Below are 21,795 nucleotides of genomic sequence, written 5' to 3'. Positions count from 1 at the left end.
AGTTGGCCACAGGGCTTGGTCGCAGGCTTGGATTTGGCTGCATGCGGGCAGTTAGCCAAAGATGTTTATTAAACATTTTTCTTGGAAATTCGTGGACAATGGGCAAATCTGCAAGAATTTTTTTTTAAAACAAGCGCAGGCTCCTGCACTTGTTCAATTATGCCCCCATGCGGGATAGGTCCGGGGGAGTGCATTAGCCATTCACCGCTAATTACCCCACTTATTACATCACGCATACCATCTTCTATGACATCATTGGCAACATCACTGCAACATTTGCTGTAAAATGATTGATGAGAGAATTGTGCATGGCGTGGGCGCGAGTTATAGTTAACTTAGGTCACGAGTTATAGTAACTTGAGATAACTCTAACTATAACTGCTGAATTTCTATGGTTTTGTGTGTGTTAAAATCTGAAACTAACTATAACATCTCTGTAACGTTTGGTTTTGGTGCATTTCTAAGGTTTTTAAATTCTATTTCCTAACTTTAATGTCCCTGTAACCTTTGATTTTTTCAGCGAATATATATATATATTGTTTATGTATGTGTATACCGCAAATCTAGCCAGAAAGGCAGTGGAGTGCTGTACAGAGTCAAAGGCATACGTACAGTCAACAAGTGAGATGAGATATAGCTGGTTAATGGATTGTTATTGCATTGTGATCTAGGGTTCTTTAAAGATGTGCATCTTTAATTCTTTCCGATAATGGAGCAGCATTTGGGCAGTCTTAATTAATACAGGAATAGCGTTCCAGAACCTAGATGGAAAAGGTCTGCTGCCTTGCTTTTTCTTCTTTACACTTCTTAGTCTCCAGTGTAATGGTAGTCCGGCTGCAGGTGTACCAAGAGCCACCAGAGACGTGTGTTTGCCCTCAAGATAAGCAAGGGTTCTGGTCATGATGACTTTGTAAATGACACATCTAGTTTTGAAGGCGGTGTGGGCTGGGAAGAGGAGCCAATAGAGTTCCATCAAGTGAGAGTTAATGTGATCACATTTCCTCTGAGACTGGATGAGACATGCTGTGCCATGTAGGATGCCCTTAAGATGTGCCAGTGTGGAGTCTGGTAGCCCATAGAGCTTGTGTTACCACCATCCCCATGTGAGGGAATGAGGCCTTGAAATCAGTTCTGAAGTTGCTCTCTCGAAAACCTGGATTCACTTTCTATAGAAGAAAGAGCAGGCACCTGGCTTTTTTTGTCAATGTGTTCCTGAAGGGTGAGGTTGGTGTCGAAGGTGAATCCAAGTGACCTGGCATTTGGTGAAAGTAGGGGTTCGAAGCTTTCAAGGTTCATGTCATTGAGCCTGTTTTGTAATATTTCTTGCTTGTTGTTCTTGTCAAATAACAGGAATTCTGCCTTGATTGGTTTCAGCTTTAGGGAAGCGGTAGATATCCAGGCCTGGATGAGGCAGTGTTTGAGCTGTTGGACGTGTGGAGGAGAGAAGGCATTCAGGTAGAGTTATGTATGGAGGGCATATTGCTGGATTTTGATACTGTTATCTGTGAGTAGAGCCCCAAAGGGCTCCTTTTAGAGGTTTTAGGTGACAGGAACCCTGGGAACCACTTTCTTTTGCAGACAAGCCTTTCCTTTTATCGTGTGGTGGTGGCAAGGAGCATATAGAAAAGGCATCAACAATCGACACAACTCTAATTTTAGAGGATTTTGCCAGTGCAGCCAACCCTCCATCTGCCAACCAACATACTACTCAGTGTGTTTTTCAGCCCAGAACCTGTCAGAAGTCAGAAATCTTTGTGAGGCCAGGTGCAAAAGATTAATGATGGACAATTTGGACACCTTTTCTAAATTTGTCAGATGGTGTACGCATCTGTGTCTAAAGAAAATTAACTCCAGCAAAAGATAAAATATGGCATCTGATTCCCTCAAGCCCTCAAGTGGTATGTCCATGTAACCTATGGCAGGACTACTTTCAATTACAAAAAAACTATAAGCATTTTGCTAAATGTAATGCAACACCTTCTGCCCGGGGGAGTAGTTTGGTCTGTGAGACTGGGGAGAGTGTGAGCTTCAGATTTTCTGACAATCATGCTGACACATCATGTTAATCATTATATGAGAAGCAGCACATGAGGGGGGCTTAAAGGCTTGTAGAAAGGGAAAGGAGTGTGGATTGAGAGGGGGCACTTAAAACACAGTATTTTGTTAAATAGCTCTGTTATAAGTCCCTCAAAACAGAGACTAGAATGTGTGAGTGAGTATTTAAAATTACCAGGTGAAATCTGACATACATCTTGCCATACCCAACTGAAAGCTCCTGTACCCAACTTATTTTAAAATAATGCAAATTATTTGGAAGGCGTAACACCCCAAACACCCCACCCCTGAAGCTATGCCCCTGCCATTTGGTTGTCTTTTAGAGGCGGTGCCCTTCAAAGAAAGTAGACTTGTAGCGCCGTCTGGGTTCCTAGACCACGAAGCAGAAGCAAACACTCAATACTGTAATTGAGAGTACTCATGATCATCATAGTCACAGTAGTCACTTTTGGAATCTTGCAGCGATTAAATCTATTATGATAGCATAGGAAAACAGCCTCGCATTTCTTCACCAAAGACGGAGAGAAGGAAATGCTGAACAAAAGGGCTGCCTTTGAAGGCAAACATCAGCTATGGACTGGTACATACGTGAATTAAGTGAGAGTATATGTAAACTCTGCTTATTACTGCATTTATTATTAATAAGTTGTATCATTATCATTATTGTTATTATTACCATTATTATTATTGTTGATATTGTTAATATTGTTGTTATTGTTATTATTGACATTAGTTTTATTTTTGAATTTCTGTTTAATATTAATTTCATTTTTTATCAACATAATCAACTTCATCGGAAGCATTATTTATACCGCTATTATTATTATTACTAACATTATTTTTATTATTGTTTGTGTTGATTTTTTAAAAAGTTTTCTTTATTGGTTTTTAATATGTATACATTGCAGATGTCAATCCAAATACATGCAATATGTCATACAGCCTAAATATTGTTGGCAAACAGACGGAGTAAATAATGTGACATGCAACGCATCTGCCCGACCTTGATGCATCTTATCATTGTACTGCTTACAAGTCATCCCTGTAAGCATTTTTAAACTATCCACCAATGCTGACATAATCATGACTGACATACAATCCTCCAGTTTTTCAACTCTCACCAATTAAAGAGTATTAGAACACTAGAATGTTGGGAGCTTCATTGAAGACAATAGAGTGCTCCGGGCTTCTAATAGCCGGTAAAAGCCCGGAGCTCCAGCATTCCAATGTTTGTTCACAGCTGTTGCTGTAAACAAAGGCCTCATGGAGCCAAAAGAGACTTAAATTCCCTCGGTTTCACTGAGGCCTTTGTTTTATTTGTTGGAACTTTTGGCCCTCTAGTGGCAAAATGTTCTAATAGCCTTTTAGCCCACCGTAGCAGGGCTATACTGGATTTAAAAGGCCCCTTCCAGACCCTCAGCTTTGGCTCGGGCCTTTAATGCTGGAGCGGGCCTTTAATGGCCAGTATAGCCCAAGACGGTGGGCTATAAGGCTATAGTAAACATACGTTGAAACAGATAACCCAAACAGTTACTCAGTGGAGTTAATTACCTTGTCAGCAGGAGGATCATCTGCTTCCCCCTGGCATTATGCACGGCAAGGGAGAACTGGTGCACTAGATGGGGAGTTTGGGGAGGACCAGGGGGGTCACCTGTAAAATAGGTGCTCACACCGATAAGGGGTCATGACCATCACCTGCCAGTGCCCCAACCCAACACGGTCCAGGGGTCCCGGTCCAGTATTGATGTTATTGGTAATAACAACGTTTTAACATCGACATTACTATAGCAGTCAAACATAGGATTATTTATATTTTCATTATTATTTCTGTCATTATTATTAATATTGTTCTTGCTTGCATTATCAACATGTAACTATTATCAGCAGCAACAGAAATAGTAGATGGTGATAAAGTAAGAATACTGTTGTTCTTGACCCTCTATCTAATAACTGTAATTATTTGATTATGATGATGATGATAATGAGTATTTTTTTACAAAATAACAGTAAGAACTCCTACTCGTACTAGAGCTAAAACTATTATGCTCATCATCATTGGTATTATTATCATTATCACTATTATTATTATTAATAATAATAATAATACTAGTAACACTAGTAATAATAATAATATTTATCAAATAGCATATGTTTTCTCTATGATGGGCTGTGTATTAAAAAATGCGATAGTCCTATATAATAATACAAAAGTAAAAATTTACAAAGGCATATTGCATGCTCCTCTTTGGTTGTAAGTGGGGATCCGAATACATCCTGCAGAAGGCACTAGCGGCCTGTGTTTACGCCTATCGGGGTTGGATTTAGGACTGGCACCTAAGAGCATGTCTGTGTGAAATTCATTTGCCATGTACCAGGATATAAGACTTTAGATCACAAGCAAATGTGCAGCCAATGAGATCAGTGGATGATGGACATTTGGTGGAAGAAGATGATTGTAAGGAAGCCTAATGTGTCCCAGAAGGGATTATACCCCTTGCAAGAAAGAAATACTAGCCATTGTCAACTTACTGGCTATGCTGTGCGGCGGTATGAGCGGTGGTAGTCCACTGACATCTCTGGGGCTGTAAGAGGGCATGTGTGAGTAGGTGTGGACATTCTCTAAACTCCCAATGAAATGGCCCAATTAGGACTGGCGGTCACCATCTTAAGACTACATCAGCCATAATCATGAGCCACAACATTGGAGGTCTCTGGGCATTATTTTGCCCCTCATAGATACTGCACTCAAGTGTGTTGGTGCGAAAAAAACTAAAATTACTCACATCGTACTTTTCTTTAGCCCAGTCCATCCAGTGCTCCCTCTTAGGAATGGCTTTGCTGCGATTCCTAAACCGGTTTTTAATGGCAAACTTTGAAAAGAACAGAAGAAAGGCTATGAAATCAGAAACAGAAACACAGCAAAACACACAACTAATCTTAAAAACTATGAATTAGCCAACAGGTGGCTTCGTATTTCAGATTATGCCATTGCTTTGTGTGATATATGAAAGTGCATGCGAAAAAAACTATTTTTGTAGTAATCCACAAAATATACACAAGATTCCCCCAGAATCATCCATACCACAGGATGCATCCACATAACCTATTTTATATTTGCTTTTCTTCACAATCATGACACAACCAGAAGGAGCAGGTATGTGCATTTTCAATCAATTCCCACTAATTATTGAAGCTAAAAAGTGGATGTTTTTTGTTAACAAGGTGCTTGTGCACTGTGGTTGAGATATAGAGCTGTAGATGAGTAACAGTGAATAACAGGGATGTTACAAGGAGAGCGAAGCTTGAGGTGTCTATGATGTCACTCAGAACCCCGAGGTGAAAAACATCCCAGTATTAACTTTTTACCCATCGATAATTTTATGTTGTCTATGTCCCCAAATTCATCAGCCCCTGATTTCAACTGATATACAGAGGCACAGGAGTAATGAGGGAGCTATATAAAATGGCCTCTCCTTCCTGTCCCAAATGTAAAAGAAAAAGGAAATACATCGCCTCATGCCACCCTCCCCCTCCCACCCCCCCCCCCCCACGGCTCTCTGTGCTTTGCCTCTCCTCCAGAAGCTCTGCTCCCTGCTCTCCAGCACTGCTCTGACAGCCTCTTAGAGAGCCTGGCCATAGCAGCCTTGAATACCTTTTTGACATAGCAACAGTGGGTAACAAATTTGCTATGTCATAGCAGTGAATTACAGGATTTATAATACAATGCAGTAACCAGACAGATTGTCTGTTCCTGGAGTTCAAACACTTTTTGGCCGTTGTGTCCAGGGCTGGTCTGGCCATAAAGGGCAGAGAGAAAACCCCAGAAGGTGGAGGGCCAAGGGTATGTTTTTAGGGGTGGGTTGATGGAGGAATCTTCAGCAATCCATCCTGACAAACACAATGTTCTCACAGAGATGTACGCAAGTCCATCGCCAAATACTTCTAAAGATAATCAGATTCAGTCGGTACACTCCCTGGGAGCAATATGGGGTTGGTATGGACACATGTTCAAGGGCTGCTTTTAATTTCCAGTCTGCTCCTGTATATGTGCACTATATTTGTCATGGTTTTTTAACATTACTTAACCAGTTACTTCACCAGGAATGTGGCAAATTAGTGCTTAGGAATTCTACAGCAGATAAAAGCTCAACTTTTACCTTTATTTTTATTTTGTTTTTGTTTCTTAGACGTTCAAGCGACAAATTCGTTTTTTGTTTGAATGAACACGTTTGTGGTTTTGGTGCTGACGTTGGCTTTTTCTGTGGTCATTATTATTCTAATTGTTTCAAAATAAGTACTTCTATCCAAAATAGATGCACAGGTTTCAGGCTGTTTGATCTTTTGTGTTGATGTCCCTTGTAAACATGGTGTGCTTTTATTTTTATAAATTAAGTCCATGTACAAAAGACAACATTGTCGTTCCAGTTCCAGCATATTGATCTTCGTCCTTTCCGCCTTCTCTACTAGGTGGGCAACTTTTCTGAGACTGTATCACTCTTGTATGTTTTTTAATGAAGTTCATGTGATCTGCCATCACCAAGTGCAGCATATTTAGCGTTTAGCAGAGCTGTAGGTCAAAAGCATGCACAGTCCTCACGGATCATTTCTGGTTTTGGGAATTAGTGTTATATCGCTTTCTGCTACATGATGTCCCTCCTTTCTTTTCTCTATTGAACATGCTAGGCATTGAGAACATAACCTACTCAGTGCCTACCTGTGGGAGGAACTTTTTGTGGGCCTGGGGCCTTGTGTGAGGAATCCAGCTTAAGTGCTAACCTGTTGTTAACGTGATAGGGCGGAAAGTGCCTTGATACTCTCCCCAGAAAGAATTGACACTTCAGGCACCTGTAGGAATGATTTAATTTCCTCAACATTTTCATGCCCCTTTCATGTGTAAAGTAAGGAAGAATTTCCTGAATTTTGTCTTCTTGTTTCCTTTCTATAGTGCCCACCCGCTGTGGGTAATTGGATGTACCCTAAATGTGCCTTCACCCTTTAGAGCCGTAGCCTGCTATCGAACATAGGGCATATTTAATCATCTTTATCATAGGCTATTTGTCCTAGTATAAGCAGTAGCCTTTCAGCTCTATTTGTTCCGGTTAGTGACAGCTGGCCCCTCAAATTGTGAGCTGTCTACACCGTATAGCTTGCTTATCGTGTATCCCTAGTGCCTTTATCTGTGCTGTTATGTTTTCCACCAATGCTTTCCTCCGTCTAACTGCTTGCTTTGCTCTCCTGGAATCTAACCCCTCACTGTTGCCTTAAATGCCTCCCATTTTACTGATAACGTGGTGGCCTCCTCTTTGTTTGGTTGGTGTTCCCAGTTGGGATCCCAGTGACCATTTCAGCCTTTTGTGCTGGGTCCCTAAAAATGCGCCTGGTGAGGTTCCAGGTGTTCCTCGCATTCGATTTGCCCCCTCCCCACTGGATAATTTAGATGTGGGCATTGTCTCATTTTGGAAATCTCTGCCTCCCCTAACCCCTAATCAAGTCCTGTGTCATAAAAATATAATGCATTTGGTGATATGATGCTTGAACAGGGACGTAGAGAGAACAATCCCCTCTCCCTGGGATGGAGTGTAGGCCACGTGCTGTCCAAGCTTCAGTCCTTAAACTTTAGTTTCAGGTCTTTGATAATTGCTCCTGTTACATTTTGCACGGATCTATTCCTGTCCAGCTTTGGCTCTCATACCATAGTTATACCTCCCAACAGGATCACTTCCTGTGTGCATTTGGTCAACTAGTTCACCCTGGACTGTTCGCAGAAAATTATCTTGCCCCGTGCTTGATGCGAATGCATTAGTACATTATATTTTGGCCACGATAACGCAGTTGAACATTTTTTTACCTGCTTCAGGATCCTCCTTTACTTTTGGTGTATCCTACTATACCCCCGCTTTACAACAAATGGCTACCCTTGCCATTCTTAAGGGGGAATGGCAGGGGCTTATCCCACTATACCCCCGCTTTACAACAAATGGCTACCCCTGCCATTCTTAAGGGGGAATGGCAGGGGTTTATCCCACTATACCCCCGCTTTACAACAAATGGCTACCCCTGCCATTCTTAAGGGGGAATGGCAGGGGCTTATCCCACTATACCACTGCTTTACAACAAATGGTTACCCCTGTCATTCTCAAGAGGGAAAATGCCCAGAACGGACTTGGATATTAGTTGTGTTCCATGCAATGTTGGCAGTTTCTCAATACATGTACTTCTTGCAAGAAAATTGTTTCCAGACCTTGGTATAATATAATCCCATATTCTTTTCCTTTTATTAGCAGAGTAAAGGCCCCTCACATTAAACAATATAGCTTTGAATTTGATTTAGGAAATGCTATGCCTCATTTCCATATTTAAAACTTGCAATAGGACCTATTTACTGCACTTGGTAAATGCCTCACTCCGGGGTAATGGTATTTACTGGATGTGGTAAATAGTTCCCGTTTATTCAACTCCCTTGTAGTCAGGGCCTTACTATACAAATAAGTTCCATTTAGATTCCCTCTATGTATGTTTAACTTCTGTGGATAATCTGAAATTCAAACAAGGGACTCACGTCTGAGCATACCCTGCAAGCCGGGCTGAAGACGGCTGGAATGCCAGAAACCGGTCCTCGGAAGCACGTTTCCGGTCCAGGGAAGGCATGGCTTGGCAGTTCGGGCTGGACTGTTCCCATGAGGCACAGGGTCAGACTGATTTGCATATAGCCATGTCTGAACTGGGGTGGCAGAGTGGGCTAAAGAACGGTGATGGATCGAACCCAGATCTTTTGACTGGGTGTGAGTGTTTGATTGGTTCAGATGCTCCGTCCATCACCACCCCCTTTTGTACCACTGCTAGAAGCAGCAGATGAAAACGCAAAATAAAATGATAATAAAGCAAATATTAAAACTACTTCATTGTAATTTTATTTTACCTGTAGGAACCGGAGCCGTCATCTGAGTCTTGGGGGCGGCCATCAGCAGCAGGAGTGGTGGGAACTGGGCACTGCTGTCAGTGCGCATGCCGGTTTTGGGCGGCCGTCTCAGGATGGCCAAACAGACATTCGCACTGACATCTGCACATCCCAAGCTGCATTGCCCGGTGAAGAGAACAGCAGGCGCAGGCTTCCGGTCCCCTTTGGTGCGGAAAACAAGCCCGCTGAGGCCAATCCCAGCACTTCTCTAGAAGTGCTGGGATTGGCCGTAGAGGTGTCTGGGATGCTGTGCTCATGGGAATTGCAGTTCCTGGAGCATAAGAGTACAAGGCACAGAAGAAGAGGATTATAGAGGTGGTGGCCTGCAACAGGAAGTTAAGTGTACTTTAATTTTTTTATTGTGTTCCCCCTCACTGCCCCCCACTTCGTATCTGCAGCAGTCGCCACTGTGTGTCATGGCCCCTTTTTTTGCAACTAAGTGGAATCTGGAGGACTGCGTTACATTTTTACCAACCTGCAGGAAGGAAGGAACTTTTTCATTTCCGTCACTGTTAATGAGTAAAATTATTTTAGTAAATGAACAATATCCCTGCATGGTGAATTCTTTTGTTTTATATAATTTTATAGAGTGGGGAAACTTTTGGGGAGGGTTTCTTGTGTACATTGTAATGCTCGAGTGACATCTTTGATAGCACCCACTTGCACCTCCAATACTTAGCTTTGACCAACGTTGTATTTATTCGCACCATTGGACCTGGAAGAAGCTAAATTGACAGCAGTATCCACAAGCAATTTTGCAACCAGTACAGCTGAAAGAAAAGTCTGCACAATAACCAAACATATTCTGCCCAAACGATTTACAGAGATTGAATTGAACCTACTTCAAAATGTCAATTTTACTTACACCAATACAAGAGCAAACTTGGGCCAAGATATTGCCCTGTGGAGCCACCTTCTTGTACAACTTACTTCCGCTGATAAACACAACTGCAAAGAGCAAAAATACAATTTTCAGGATTACATTGCATTTGTATTTTACTGAAATTGGTGACACAGGTTTATGTTTGTAGAGTTTTACAAGAAACTCAACAAAATGCCTCCATCAAATGAATTTGGTTGCAAAATACCCTGCACACCTACCTGTTCCTCACGCTAGAGCCGCCCTGCCAAGTTTACCTTAGAGGCATTATGAACTCTCCAATATGGCGTCCTAAAGGAAGACTGACTTGATGCAAGTCAAAGCCAACAATGGCGGTGCCTAATGCGCAGTATCTATTTTTTAATAGGAATGGGCTATCAATAATGCAGATGATCCATGTTTGAACAAAGGGCAAACAAAATGCATTTCTGGATCCATACGATGTTAAGCTGGGCTTCTATGGGAATTAACAAGGGTGTATTATCAAGCCCATTATCGCCGTTTTATCGGCAGTTTCCTGCCGATAAAACAGCGATAAGTTTAACACCGGTCCTTGATAATATGCCCCCTAGTGAATTGGACCCTTAGCCAGCAAGTAATAAAAAAGGAAAAAAGACTGCATCGAAGCAGCAATAAATAGGAGGAATTGTAAATGAAGTGCTTGAAGGCATCCAGCTCTATTTCCTAATGTTCTGTTGAGAAAAGTGAAAATTTTTAGTGAGGTCCCTCACTTATACTTAGTATAGTTAAAGGTAAGTACTCATTTTAAAAGCTACTCTAAAAACGCGCTAGTCTGCACCTCCTACTGACTCTAACGGTTAACGACATGCGCAATATCAATTTATAATTGACTAAAACAGCATATTGTAGCCTACTCTAGAATAAATGGTTGTGCAAGATTAATTTCTGGCATTTTTTTTCTTTTTTCTGCTTTCGATAGTCTTATAGGTCCAATGATATTAAACACTCAGGGCCCGATTCACAGAACTAACTTAAGACAAAATCCGAAACTTACTACCATTTACTCATTTTGGTATTCCCAGAAGGCACTTACTCATTTTGGTATTCCCAGAAGGCACTTACTCATTTTGGTATTCACAGAAGGCACTTACTCATTGATGAGTAAGTTCCTTCTTTGAATACCAAAATGAGTAACTAATTTTGATATTCACAGAATGCACTTACTCATCAATGAGTAAGTGCCTTCTGTGAATAACAAAATGAGTAAGTGCCTTCTGTGAATATCAAAATGAGTAAGTGCCTTCTGTGAATAACAAAATGAGTAAGTGCCTTCTGTGAATAACAAAAGGGTAGTAAGTTTAGGATTTTGTCTTAAGTTAGTTCTGTGAATCGGGCCCACAATATTGTTTTAGTGGAGCATAGTTGCCTTTCTTGCATTTTCACAATGAAACTTACTCAGTGCAACGAACATGAGGGCCGCAGGAACTCCGAACGCCAGTGGGTAGCACTGCTGCTTGGTGTGAATGCCACACTCCTCACCTGAAGAAAAAAAAACGCAAGCTCGTGTTAGATGCTCCCTCCGTGCTTAATATGTTTTTTTTTTAAAAGGGCAGTGTCCCTAAGTATTCCCCCGTGGGGGGCGCTGCTTAATGCCAGAGTTGACCAATACCACAGCTGCCTGGTTTTCATTCCACTTGGTGCCTCTCTTTTGCACCACCCTACACTTCCTGTTTCTTTTTCATGCCTGCTTTCTTCCTTTGCCCCTGTTTTCTTGTCTTTCTCTTCATATTTCGTTCGCCCTTTTCCACCTCTCCTTATGCTGGACCAATGTCTGATGATTAAAAATAGGACCCATTTCCCAATAATTAATGCACTCTGCTTCCTCATTTTGATACAAGTTTAAGCCAAGGACTTGTTAGCCTAAATGGGAAATGGACATGCTTGTAGGAGCAGACACAGTACTTCTGAAAATGATCAAAGCAAAACAACATCTTGTGCAAGCAAATACAGATCACACAGTCCCCCCATGTTGCGGTTCTCGACCCTTCAGCTACTGTTTTCCTCTGTTTCCCTGCAAAAGGTAATTCCGTTGTGCATGTCCGCGTCGTGCCCCTCCCCCATTGACTGTTTAAAAGGCTCCCACAAGCCGCGAGCTGACGAGCTCAGGGGCGCCTGACACATGCTGAGAGTGGTAATATTCCTGATAAGATGACAGCAGCATGCACAGGAACCTATGAACTTTTTCCCTACTGAAGAGAAAGGAATTTCGAAACACGTGTATAGTGATACGGGCACTGGCCATGAAATTTGATAAACCAGCAACTTTGAAAACTACATTTACCATGATGCAAAAGGTAATTCCGTTGTGCATGTCCGCGGCGTGCCCCTCCGCGCTTGACTGTTTTCCTCTTTATTGCTTAATGAACATAGCTTACTGAATGAGTAACATAAGAACTCATTCTTATTCTGTAGTTCCACTGAGCTAATTAGTATTATCTCAGACTTGCACCAGCCCTCGTTTACTGCACTCACACAGATTTGTTGCACTAATGGAAAGCTGGTTGTGGCTGGATTATCTTTGACATTTCTGCACACAGAATTTCAGTGCTTGGTTTTTAAGAAACATAAGCACAGTGCCCAAACTTTCTATTTGGAGGCCATCGCCCACTTCCACTTCCACTGGTGTGGCCTGGTAATTCATAGGAACCTCCATATATTGGGACCGAAGCAATACTTTGCATTAAATGCCCTGACATCAGCCACAACCGCGCCAGGATACTTTGTAGTAGCAGAGCGCGATATAAAAACATTTATAACATAACATAACATAACAACCAATCAGCCCCAACAGCGTCGGTGTCTCAATATGTGGTGTTACCTCTGAATTGTTAATGATTATTGCTTCAGTCTCGGCCTACATTTGTTAATTAATAAGCTGGAATATGCAATTCTGTCACTGGTTGCAAGGGTCTTACTTTTTGGCATTTCAATGCAACCTGTGGAATAACGGAATCATTTTTACAAGGCCTTCTTTGTTTACTTCTAATCTTTGGCAATCGGGACTGCCACCGGGGGACACTTATAAAGAGTCCTGGTCCCATAATATAAGCACCCATACCCTTTGGCAACTACTGGCTCAAATTAAGTATTGGTCTTTGTAAAGTTTTGTTGAAGTGCATTTTGAAGATGCTCCTGGAATCTCCAGATTTACTCCAGTGCAAGGCGTCATAAAGAGCGAGTGTCAATCTAAAATTACCCTTGAATGGTACTCGGTGAAAGCCAATCTGAATAGGAAGAGCTTCTTTTTATATATAACTGATTGGACTAAAATGGCACAATGGTATGTACTTCACATATGGTGCACATTCAATGACAAAATGTAACTATACGAAGGCACCCATTTCATTTCACATTTTTAAGCCTTGCCCACAAATGTTTTCACTGTGAAGCAACTACACTCACACAGGGACTCATGCATCCACTCACACACCCATACAGCCACTCACACACCTACCCACAGACCCACAAAACCACTCACACACCCACTCATAGACCCAGTCACTCACACACACACTTACACACACACACAAGCACTCACACACCCATAGAGCCATTCACACACTCACAAAACCACTCACACGCCCCACAGCACTCACATGCCTACCCACACATCCACACAGCCACTCCCATACCCACTTACACACCCACACAGTCACTCACACACCCATAAAGCCACTCACATACCCACACGTCACTCACACAGCCACTCACACGCCCACACACAGGCAGTGATCCACTTATAGAAATTGCAATGGCATATGTTTGCATTAAATGTGTTTTTAATATTGAATGCGTGCAATAAAACTGCAGACCCCCATTTGCCCAAGGATTCGCAATGGATCCATAAAATGAATATTAAAAAAAGAAAGACTTGGTGCATTGCATTCGTAGAAAGACTGCATAAGTTACCTTGCCTTCATTTTTTCAGGCAGATCTCATGGCATCTCACGCCACTGCAAGTCCTCTTTCCTCGACTATCATTAACTTACTCCGACCTCCATCTTTTTGATCTTTTTTTCTGCTTGTGAAATGAGGTTCTCAACCAGAGGAGACTGACTATGCCACTCCTCGCCCCCAAATAATTGAGCTATAGACTACCTTCTTGGATTGGATGTCACAATAATGCATAAAAAGCAAAAATAAATCTAATGAAACCAGAGGTTTTCTTAGACTGGTCATTCTGACAGCACATTTATTTGGAGCAGAGAATCAGTATTTGTTTACCTCGGAGGATCGGGGTGATGATGGTAGACAGCAGACTCCCAGCATTTATAGACAGATAAAAGATGGAGAAGAACCTGCCTCTTTGCTTGTCCTGCAAAAGCGAAGAAAGACTTTAAGTACCGGCAACTCAAAAAAAAGAAATGTTTATGTTCTGGCCAATAAACTCAGTAAGCCAAAAACTTGACTGAAACCTTGCTTTTATGCCAACTAGGGAACTGAGTCGAGGTATATTTTTCTAAAAACACAGACCGTGCCCTAGTTTAGCCCTTGTTAGTTTAACAGAACAAAACATATCTAAAATCAGTCGCTGGGAAAAAAATGTTCAACACAGATTGGAATTACGAGTTGTGTATCAGTTTATTACCACAGACTTGCCGTTTTCACCTGATAAATTCCGCCATGTCAAACCTCCTGCAATTTATCAGGGGAGGGAGGCTTGGAAAACAAGCATTGGCAAAGCAATAGGTCTCGCATTTACGAGAGTTTGAGCTATTGGCATTGCAAATGTGAGTCCTATTACATTGCAAATATTTTGTTGGTTGTCAAAGGCCCCATGCCACACTTTCATGTGCAAGAAGGCTGCGCCCCTTTCTGTAAAAAATGTGCATCTAACAAAAGGTGTGCAGCAGCTATTAAAGTGAAACCGCAGCATTGGGGCTTTTACCAAAACAAAAAGCATCTGTTTGTCGAATCTTCTAAAGAAAGTGACGCGGCCTTAATGCACGTGAAAGTGAGGCATGGGGGTTTTGACAACAAAAACAATATTTGTTGACACACCTCTATGAAGCCGCTGATCTGTGGCAGCAAGCGCTATGATTAGCAAATAGGAGCAGATTGATTTTTAACCCCTTCCATGCTGCCGCGATTCTGCACCTGTGCGGCAGAATCGCGAGTGGGCGGGTTTATGACGGCCCCCAGCCGTCATCAGCACACGAGCACCGTAGTGCATGACGGCTGGGGGCCGTCATCAGCATGGAAGGGGTTAAAGCAGCAATACTCCATGATGTACAGGGGATCCAGCAGCAGAGATGTGTGGGCACATCCTCCTTTAAACTACTGCAGCACTGCCTTGGAGTCCTGATTCATTACAGTGCTGCAGCCCCTCTCTTATTACATCTGTTTACAGCACATTTTCTAGTTATTACATAACCCCTTGCACAGAGCTGCTCTATCAATCCAGGTCCCAAAAACCAATGAAATTGGAAAATACATTGCCAGTTAGACCCTTGCCTACTAAAATATTCTGGGGAAATCTGTGCTATACTATTCCTGACTACAGGCGCTAACTCAGTCTAAGGACAATACATCCCAAAAAACCTACTGGCTTTAACATATGCTTTTCACAATAACTAATTCAGACCTAATGCCTGTGTCATAACAGATCAGAGCTATTGGATATGGCATAACTCCCAATGAATCAATCAGTTTTACATTCTTGATTAACAGGCGTGTCACTATAACCGCCTCAGGCCTACTATGGCTTACAAGCACTCTTTCAGTGGGAAGCACACACATTCTGCTCAAACAAATACAGTAAGAAGGAAGATTAACATGTGTGCAGAGCCAAAGGCCCTCTGTGCAGTACTTTGTGAAGTTCTTTTTCTGTTGATGAAAACAAGTACAGCAACAGCCACACTGGTCAAGCGAGGCCTAAAATGCATGTTGGGTGGAACTTCCCCTTTAAAGACTAGCACCATAAAATAGCCTCTGCTGCCCAGTAAGGTGGCTGTTTATGAATAAAAGTTGATAAGTGGGTTGCTTTAATGGCTGCCTTTAAGGTGTTTTCTAATATTTGGGTTCCTCTTTACCCAAGGCAGACACTGTAGCTGCTGGCAGACAGAAGGGCTAGCTGCTTGTACCTCACTGCTGACCTCTGCCTTTTAACGTTCTGCAGTTGAGCTAGTCTCTTGTACCTCACTGCTGACCTCTGCCTTTTAACGTTCTGCAGTTCAGTGGTCAAACAGCTGGTCCTGCTAGAAAAGCAGCTGAGCTGGCTTTTCTGGCCTTGCCACATACTTGTGAACCGTTGGACAAGCCCTGCCCCCAAAATACCGTAGCATTTCAATCCATGGCCATATAAACAACTGCAAGTGGCATCTCGTAGATTTTACAGCGGAACTGCAAACTGCTTTATTTCTTTACCTATCTGCTAATAAAATCCAAAGCAAGTGCACAATTCCTGGGAAAAACCATAAGGGGGATTAATTAGTGTACTTAATTCAACAATAAGTAGTGTTACATAATTATATAGGCCCTAATTAGGTTAACAATGGGGGTGCACAACTTAAAGAGTCCACAAGGCAGGAAGTATATAAAAATATTTCTTCTTTATTTTGTCAAGTTGTTTCAGTTAAATATCAGATCCATCAAAGATCAGCCAACGCGTTTCGCTCCCACACTGGGAGCTTCCTCAGGGCAGGAAGAATAGCTTCAATCAATTTCTTACGTTGAAAAGTGACAGTACAATTGTAGAAGGTGCAAGTGCAGATAAAAATGACGGAATCGGTGGTACCGGAACCTAGATGCTGTTCTGTGGGTCCTTAGGGTCAAACGGAACCAGTTGGTGTTCCTATAGTCAAAAACAACGGTGAGGAAAGGATCCTGTGACCACCAATTCCATGCCTCTTATAGTCCAACTAAAGATTGCAAAATAAAAGTTCAACGTCCAGCTGATACCCAGGACATCCAATATTTCTCCTCTTAATGATTCCTTTCACCCGGGGACCCCAGATGGCTCTAATATACGGGCTGGGGTTAAATCCAAATGGTAGGGCTTGCGATGATAAGCACAGCACGTGGGTCTCCCGTTCTCAGTCTGCGGGATAGGTGGGGCGAAGCGTGGCGTGGCGCGTGAGTTCCGAGCACTGAGCTCGGAACTCACGCGCCACGCCATGCTGCGCCCCACTTGACTTGTCTGGACTGATGGACTAGAGAGATTATATATCTCCACTACAGTTGCTCTCTCCCGCAGACTGAGAAAGGGAGACCCACGTGCTGTGCTTATTATCGCAATCTCTATATTGGCAGTTGTGCATGGCAATGACATGCCAGGAACAGACTGCAAGCCCCAAATACATCATGGGCATTGTAGGGTAGGTGGAAACCCAGAGTCGTACCAGCTGAAAAGCGGGAGGAAGGTGAGCGGGAGGAAGGTGAGCGGGCCGCACCCAGCCTCTGCCCACTTCCTACTCCCAGTTCCTAAAACCTTTCGCATTAGGGCTGAATTCCCTCGTCCCCTTGTGAATACCTATTCACTACCCCCGGAGACTCCAATTCCCACCCTCTCTCACGGACAGCCCTTTCTCCTAATGAAAGGGTAAAACCTGGCTATTCTTCATCCCTCCTGGACGTCCTCACATAAGCGCATCTGAACCCCTCTCACTGCCGGTGCAGTCAGTAAAACAATTACTTTACCCCCGCTTACCTCAAATCTGTGCGCTTAATCTGTTCAACTTGTGTCACTTTTAATTGGCTTCTTTTGCATCTAGTGGACTAGAGCGCTAAATAAAACACTCTGTGTGTTTGTTTGAAACTTCTTTTGTATATACATTGCGTTCAGATGGGCATCATGAGCGCTAAATGAAACACACCATGTGTTGTCATTATTGTCCCTTCACCACGCGTTCCGTGGTGTGCAGGCAGGGAATATGAGTTCCGGAGGGCAGAGTGAGCATTGGGGCCGCTGCGTGGCTGGTGTCTCAATTCCCAGGTAACAAGCTGGGGCTGCGCGCAGCTCTCACCTTCTCGCACAAGGAAATGGCGTTTTTGAGTGAATTAAGAGACGCCGACAACCAAGAAGTTTGGATTTTTTATGGGCTGGTATGCTGGAACAAACTTGCTGTGCTCCCATTAACCCTCCCAGTGCATCCCTAAACACTTATAATATGAAGCGGATGGGAGAAGCAACAAGATGGAGCTCAGCATATGCGCTCAAAAGTGGGGCGGGCATCTTTCAATATTTTTTAATTCTTTTTATCAGTACCATTCGAAGACTTCTTCCACAGGTGCTCACTCATTCCCATCATCTGTCTTTGACCAGGGGTTGTAGTTTGCACACAGTTATGTTACCTCCTTTGCCTCGCTCCTAAGCGCCAAAGAAGAACAAGCACGGTTGACTTTTCTCTTTTTCAGACGGCCCCACTTGGATGGGCTCATCTGATTTACGTTCGTCACAAAAGCTTTATTGTCTTTAAAGATAAGAAAGCTTTTGCAACGAACATAAATCAGACGAACGCGTCCAAGTGGGCCGTCTGAAAAAGAGAAAACTCTTTGTCACAAAGTGCTCTTTCCCAATGGGCGGCCACCGCTTACCATGAACTGTGGCACCGGCCAATGGGAAAGAAGGGCGGGGCTAAAAGCCAGTAACTGAAACGCCCTCTAAATCATCAAATCTCGATAGCTCGACTGCGCATGTGCGCAGTCCACATCACGAGGCCTAAAAACCAAAATGTGTAGGTAATGCTTCATTTTCTTGTTGCAAACTCAGAATAAGAGGTATTTACCATATGGGGTAAAGTCCTCACCCTGGGGTTACAGTATGTACCATATGTAGTAAAATTCCACATGCACACAGAAATGAACACTGTTTTAAATGGCAGTTTTCCATATCTATCTGTTGAGGTGAGCTAAGGAGGTTTCGACAAGCTGTTGGAAACAGCTTTTTTATAGACACTGGGGTCAATTTATGAGTATGGAAAGTATTACTTCTTTAGTATTGCTTCTAGGAGTGTCATTAGTCGCCGCAAGGCCTGGGTCCACAGATTAGTGTGGGGATTTAGAGAATATTTTAGATGCGTCTTCTGAAGTATTAAAAATGCAGTCTAGGAGAACAGAAAATAGGGCCTCTGGTGCCATCTAGCGGTGTATTCATGTTAATGAAGACAGCATGCTTGATTTCAATTCTTCTGCAGTACTAATTAAATGACATTGAGAATTTTTTTTTAAAGGTACTTCATTTTATTGGAAAGTTGTCCAAGCATGCCTGACCACGGAAAGGTGTCAAGCATGATTTATTTTCACTTCATAGAATCAGAGCTTTAGAAATGGAATAGAAAGTCAATGAAATGCAATTTTTTTAAAGCTGTTTTTAAAGAACGACTGGGAGAAAATAGTGTGAAACGAGTGAACATGGACTCACCTGGTGCTCCTCAAACTGGTCACCACCAAAAGCTGAAACACAGGGTTTGATGCCACCTGTACCAAAGGCAATCAGAAGCAGCCCCGTCATAGAGAGAGCACTGTAGTGGGAAGGACACAATCACGCTGTTAAAACACAGGGACATAAAACCACCACAGTAGAAATGGAGCAAAAAACACAAAGGGGCATATTTACAAAGATGTGGGTGAGTGAGGCATTAGCCGTCATGGCTTAATGCCTCACTCCGCCATTTCTAAAACGCAGGGCTGCACCATATTTACAAGGATATGGTGCAGCCTTGCGTTTCCACCTGCGCTGGCGCTACACGTTGCAGAGTAGCGCCAACGCAGGCACCCTTGCACCATAGTGCAAGGGTGTCTGTGTGCAGGGGAGGATTGTTTATGTATAGGAAGGTGTCCCTTCCTGCACATAAGCAATCCCGAAATGCCATGTTGACACTTCAATGTGTGTTGCTTAATGCAGCACACATGGAAGTTACAAAATGATTTTTTTAAAGTATTGTTTATGTGCAGGAAGGGTCACCTTCCTACACATAAACAATCCAAGGCATTTTGCTTGTTCCGTGGGTGCTGCACAAGGCAGCACACATGGAAAAAGCACAAACGAGGAGAAATAAAGCAATTCTCCTTGTTTCGGCAACTTAAGACCAGGTTTTACCTGGTCTTAATTTTGCCGCCTCCACCTATTTACGCTGCGGTGGAATGCCCAATGCAACACCACTGCCCACCCCTTTCATGCTAATCACAACTTGAAAGGGGGCCTTATTTACATTGTCATTAAGTGGCTTAACGCTGCCTTGTAAATAAGGCGAGGCCCCTATCGCCACAGGAACATCGTAAAAATTGATGTTGTGGTGGCGATAGGGGCTTGTACATATGCCCCTCAGTTCAACCAGGGAATTCTGGACAACTGAACTCAGACTGGCTTTAGGGAAGCTGCATCGGTAAGACTAATGTACACTGGAGTCAACATTGTATTCCTTTAATTCACTTTGGGGGAAATTAAAATTACAAGTACGAGTCTTCTGTTTTGGAAACACAAATACGTAGATCAACATCCATTGGTTTGAAGTAGATTTGCACGTTTTTTGGGGGGGAATCCCCCAAAATGGGGAAGATTACTGGAAAACTGCTACAGCCACCTCTTTTCCAGGATGAATCCCATGCGTAAGCATTCACACTTGCATAATTGTACATGGTGTACACAATCTGAGCTTGCAGTACCATGTGTTCTCAATGGTGCACTAGTCTACACTATGCTATTGCATATTAAGCTGTATCATAACATACTTTTGTATTTCTCGGCCTGTTAAGCATACTCCCCTGTCAAGATATAGTATACTCGTATACTTGACTATTATACGCTTTGTCATTGTATTTCATAAAGCATATACATTAGTTATCACACTTAGCATATCTACAATTCAATTTTCTAAATCATCACTAATACTTCACATCAATCAAATTCTATTAAATTAAAAACTCCAGAGCCCCCCAGCATGGCAAGATGTTTACATATGACTGAATTCCCAGTTGGTCGAGTGGCTCTTACAGCATACTAATCCGTACAACCTGCACTGTAATCAATAACCCTACTAGTGTTATAAAGCATATTAGACACCTGAGGTATGAAGAGGTAAAGAGCAAAGGGGCAGATTTACAAGCCCCGTGCGCCACTTTTGTGCCGCCGTTGCGTCACTTCTGTGACACAGCGGCGGAGTAAAGTTAGCGCCATGCTGCAACGGATTTACAACATGACGCATCTAGGGAGATGCGTTACATTGTAAAGCCCTGCGCCAGGTTTCAAGTGGGCGTTCCGGAGCAGGGTGGGCGTTCCAGCGCAGGAACGCCTCGGAAAAGTGCCTGAGTGAAATCTACAAGATTTCACTCAGTCACTTTTTCATCACCGCTGCATCAAAACCTTGCTCCTGCTTGAAACAGGCGTAAGGCTTGATGCACCACGTTGTGTATGGGCAGACCACGAGCATTGCTGGAGTTGCGTCGCGCTTGCGACACGACTCCAGCAATGCGTCACCCTTCTGACGGAAGATGCATCACGCATCTGTTTATCCTTGCGCCATGGTGCGCCGTATTGTAAATGCGGCACATCTGTGGTGGCGCAAGGGTAAACTTGCACGGCGCATCTTATCGGGCGTATCTCTGTTGATTTGCAGGGATGCGCTAGTCATCATAAATCTGCCTGGAATTGCATCTCAATCCTTGCACAACTCCATGCCACCCTCTAATTTCCATCCCCTCCCCCAATAAAAAATAGGCTTTTAGCTAGAACTTACATGTGTACAGTGTAATTGTCTGGTGTTCCATCCCTGTTGCTGTCAGTGAGGTCATGAATGGCACTTATAGCCATGATGACCTGTCCAACCGCGTACACTATGGACAGGTAGATGATGGTCCTGTGGCACAAGAGGAGGAAAACTCTGTTAGGCTTCTCTAACTGCAGCCACACTGTAGACTCTTCTGCTTAGAGTGAAAGTCAGAT

The 21,795-nt window shown here is 43.0% G+C and overlaps 1 protein-coding gene across 3 annotated transcripts in view; it reads right to left on the bottom strand.

Moving 5' to 3' along the window:
- The window catches only part of SLC15A1 (solute carrier family 15 member 1), a 126,978-nt gene that overhangs the window by 59,864 nt on the left and 45,319 nt on the right, over positions 1-21,795 (bottom strand). For all 3 annotated transcript variants that reach the window (XM_086947873.1, XM_086947875.1, XM_086947874.1), the window contains exons 4-9: positions 21,590-21,709; positions 19,276-19,375; positions 14,139-14,229; positions 11,310-11,393; positions 9,879-9,961; positions 4,839-4,925 (exon numbers count right to left, since the gene is read on the bottom strand). In XM_086947873.1, the coding sequence (XP_086803999.1) occupies positions 4,839-4,925; positions 9,879-9,961; positions 11,310-11,393; positions 14,139-14,229; positions 19,276-19,375; positions 21,590-21,709 (565 nt within the window). The remainder of the gene's footprint in view (positions 1-4,838; positions 4,926-9,878; positions 9,962-11,309; positions 11,394-14,138; positions 14,230-19,275; positions 19,376-21,589; positions 21,710-21,795) is intronic.

This window comes from Lissotriton vulgaris, assembly GCF_964263255.1.
Source record: "Lissotriton vulgaris chromosome 8 unlocalized genomic scaffold, aLisVul1.2 SUPER_8_unloc_1, whole genome shotgun sequence".
NCBI lineage: Eukaryota > Metazoa > Chordata > Amphibia > Caudata > Salamandridae > Lissotriton > Lissotriton vulgaris.
Note: the sequence above shows the minus strand (reverse complement) of the source record. Positions and strands in the feature narration are given on the sequence as shown.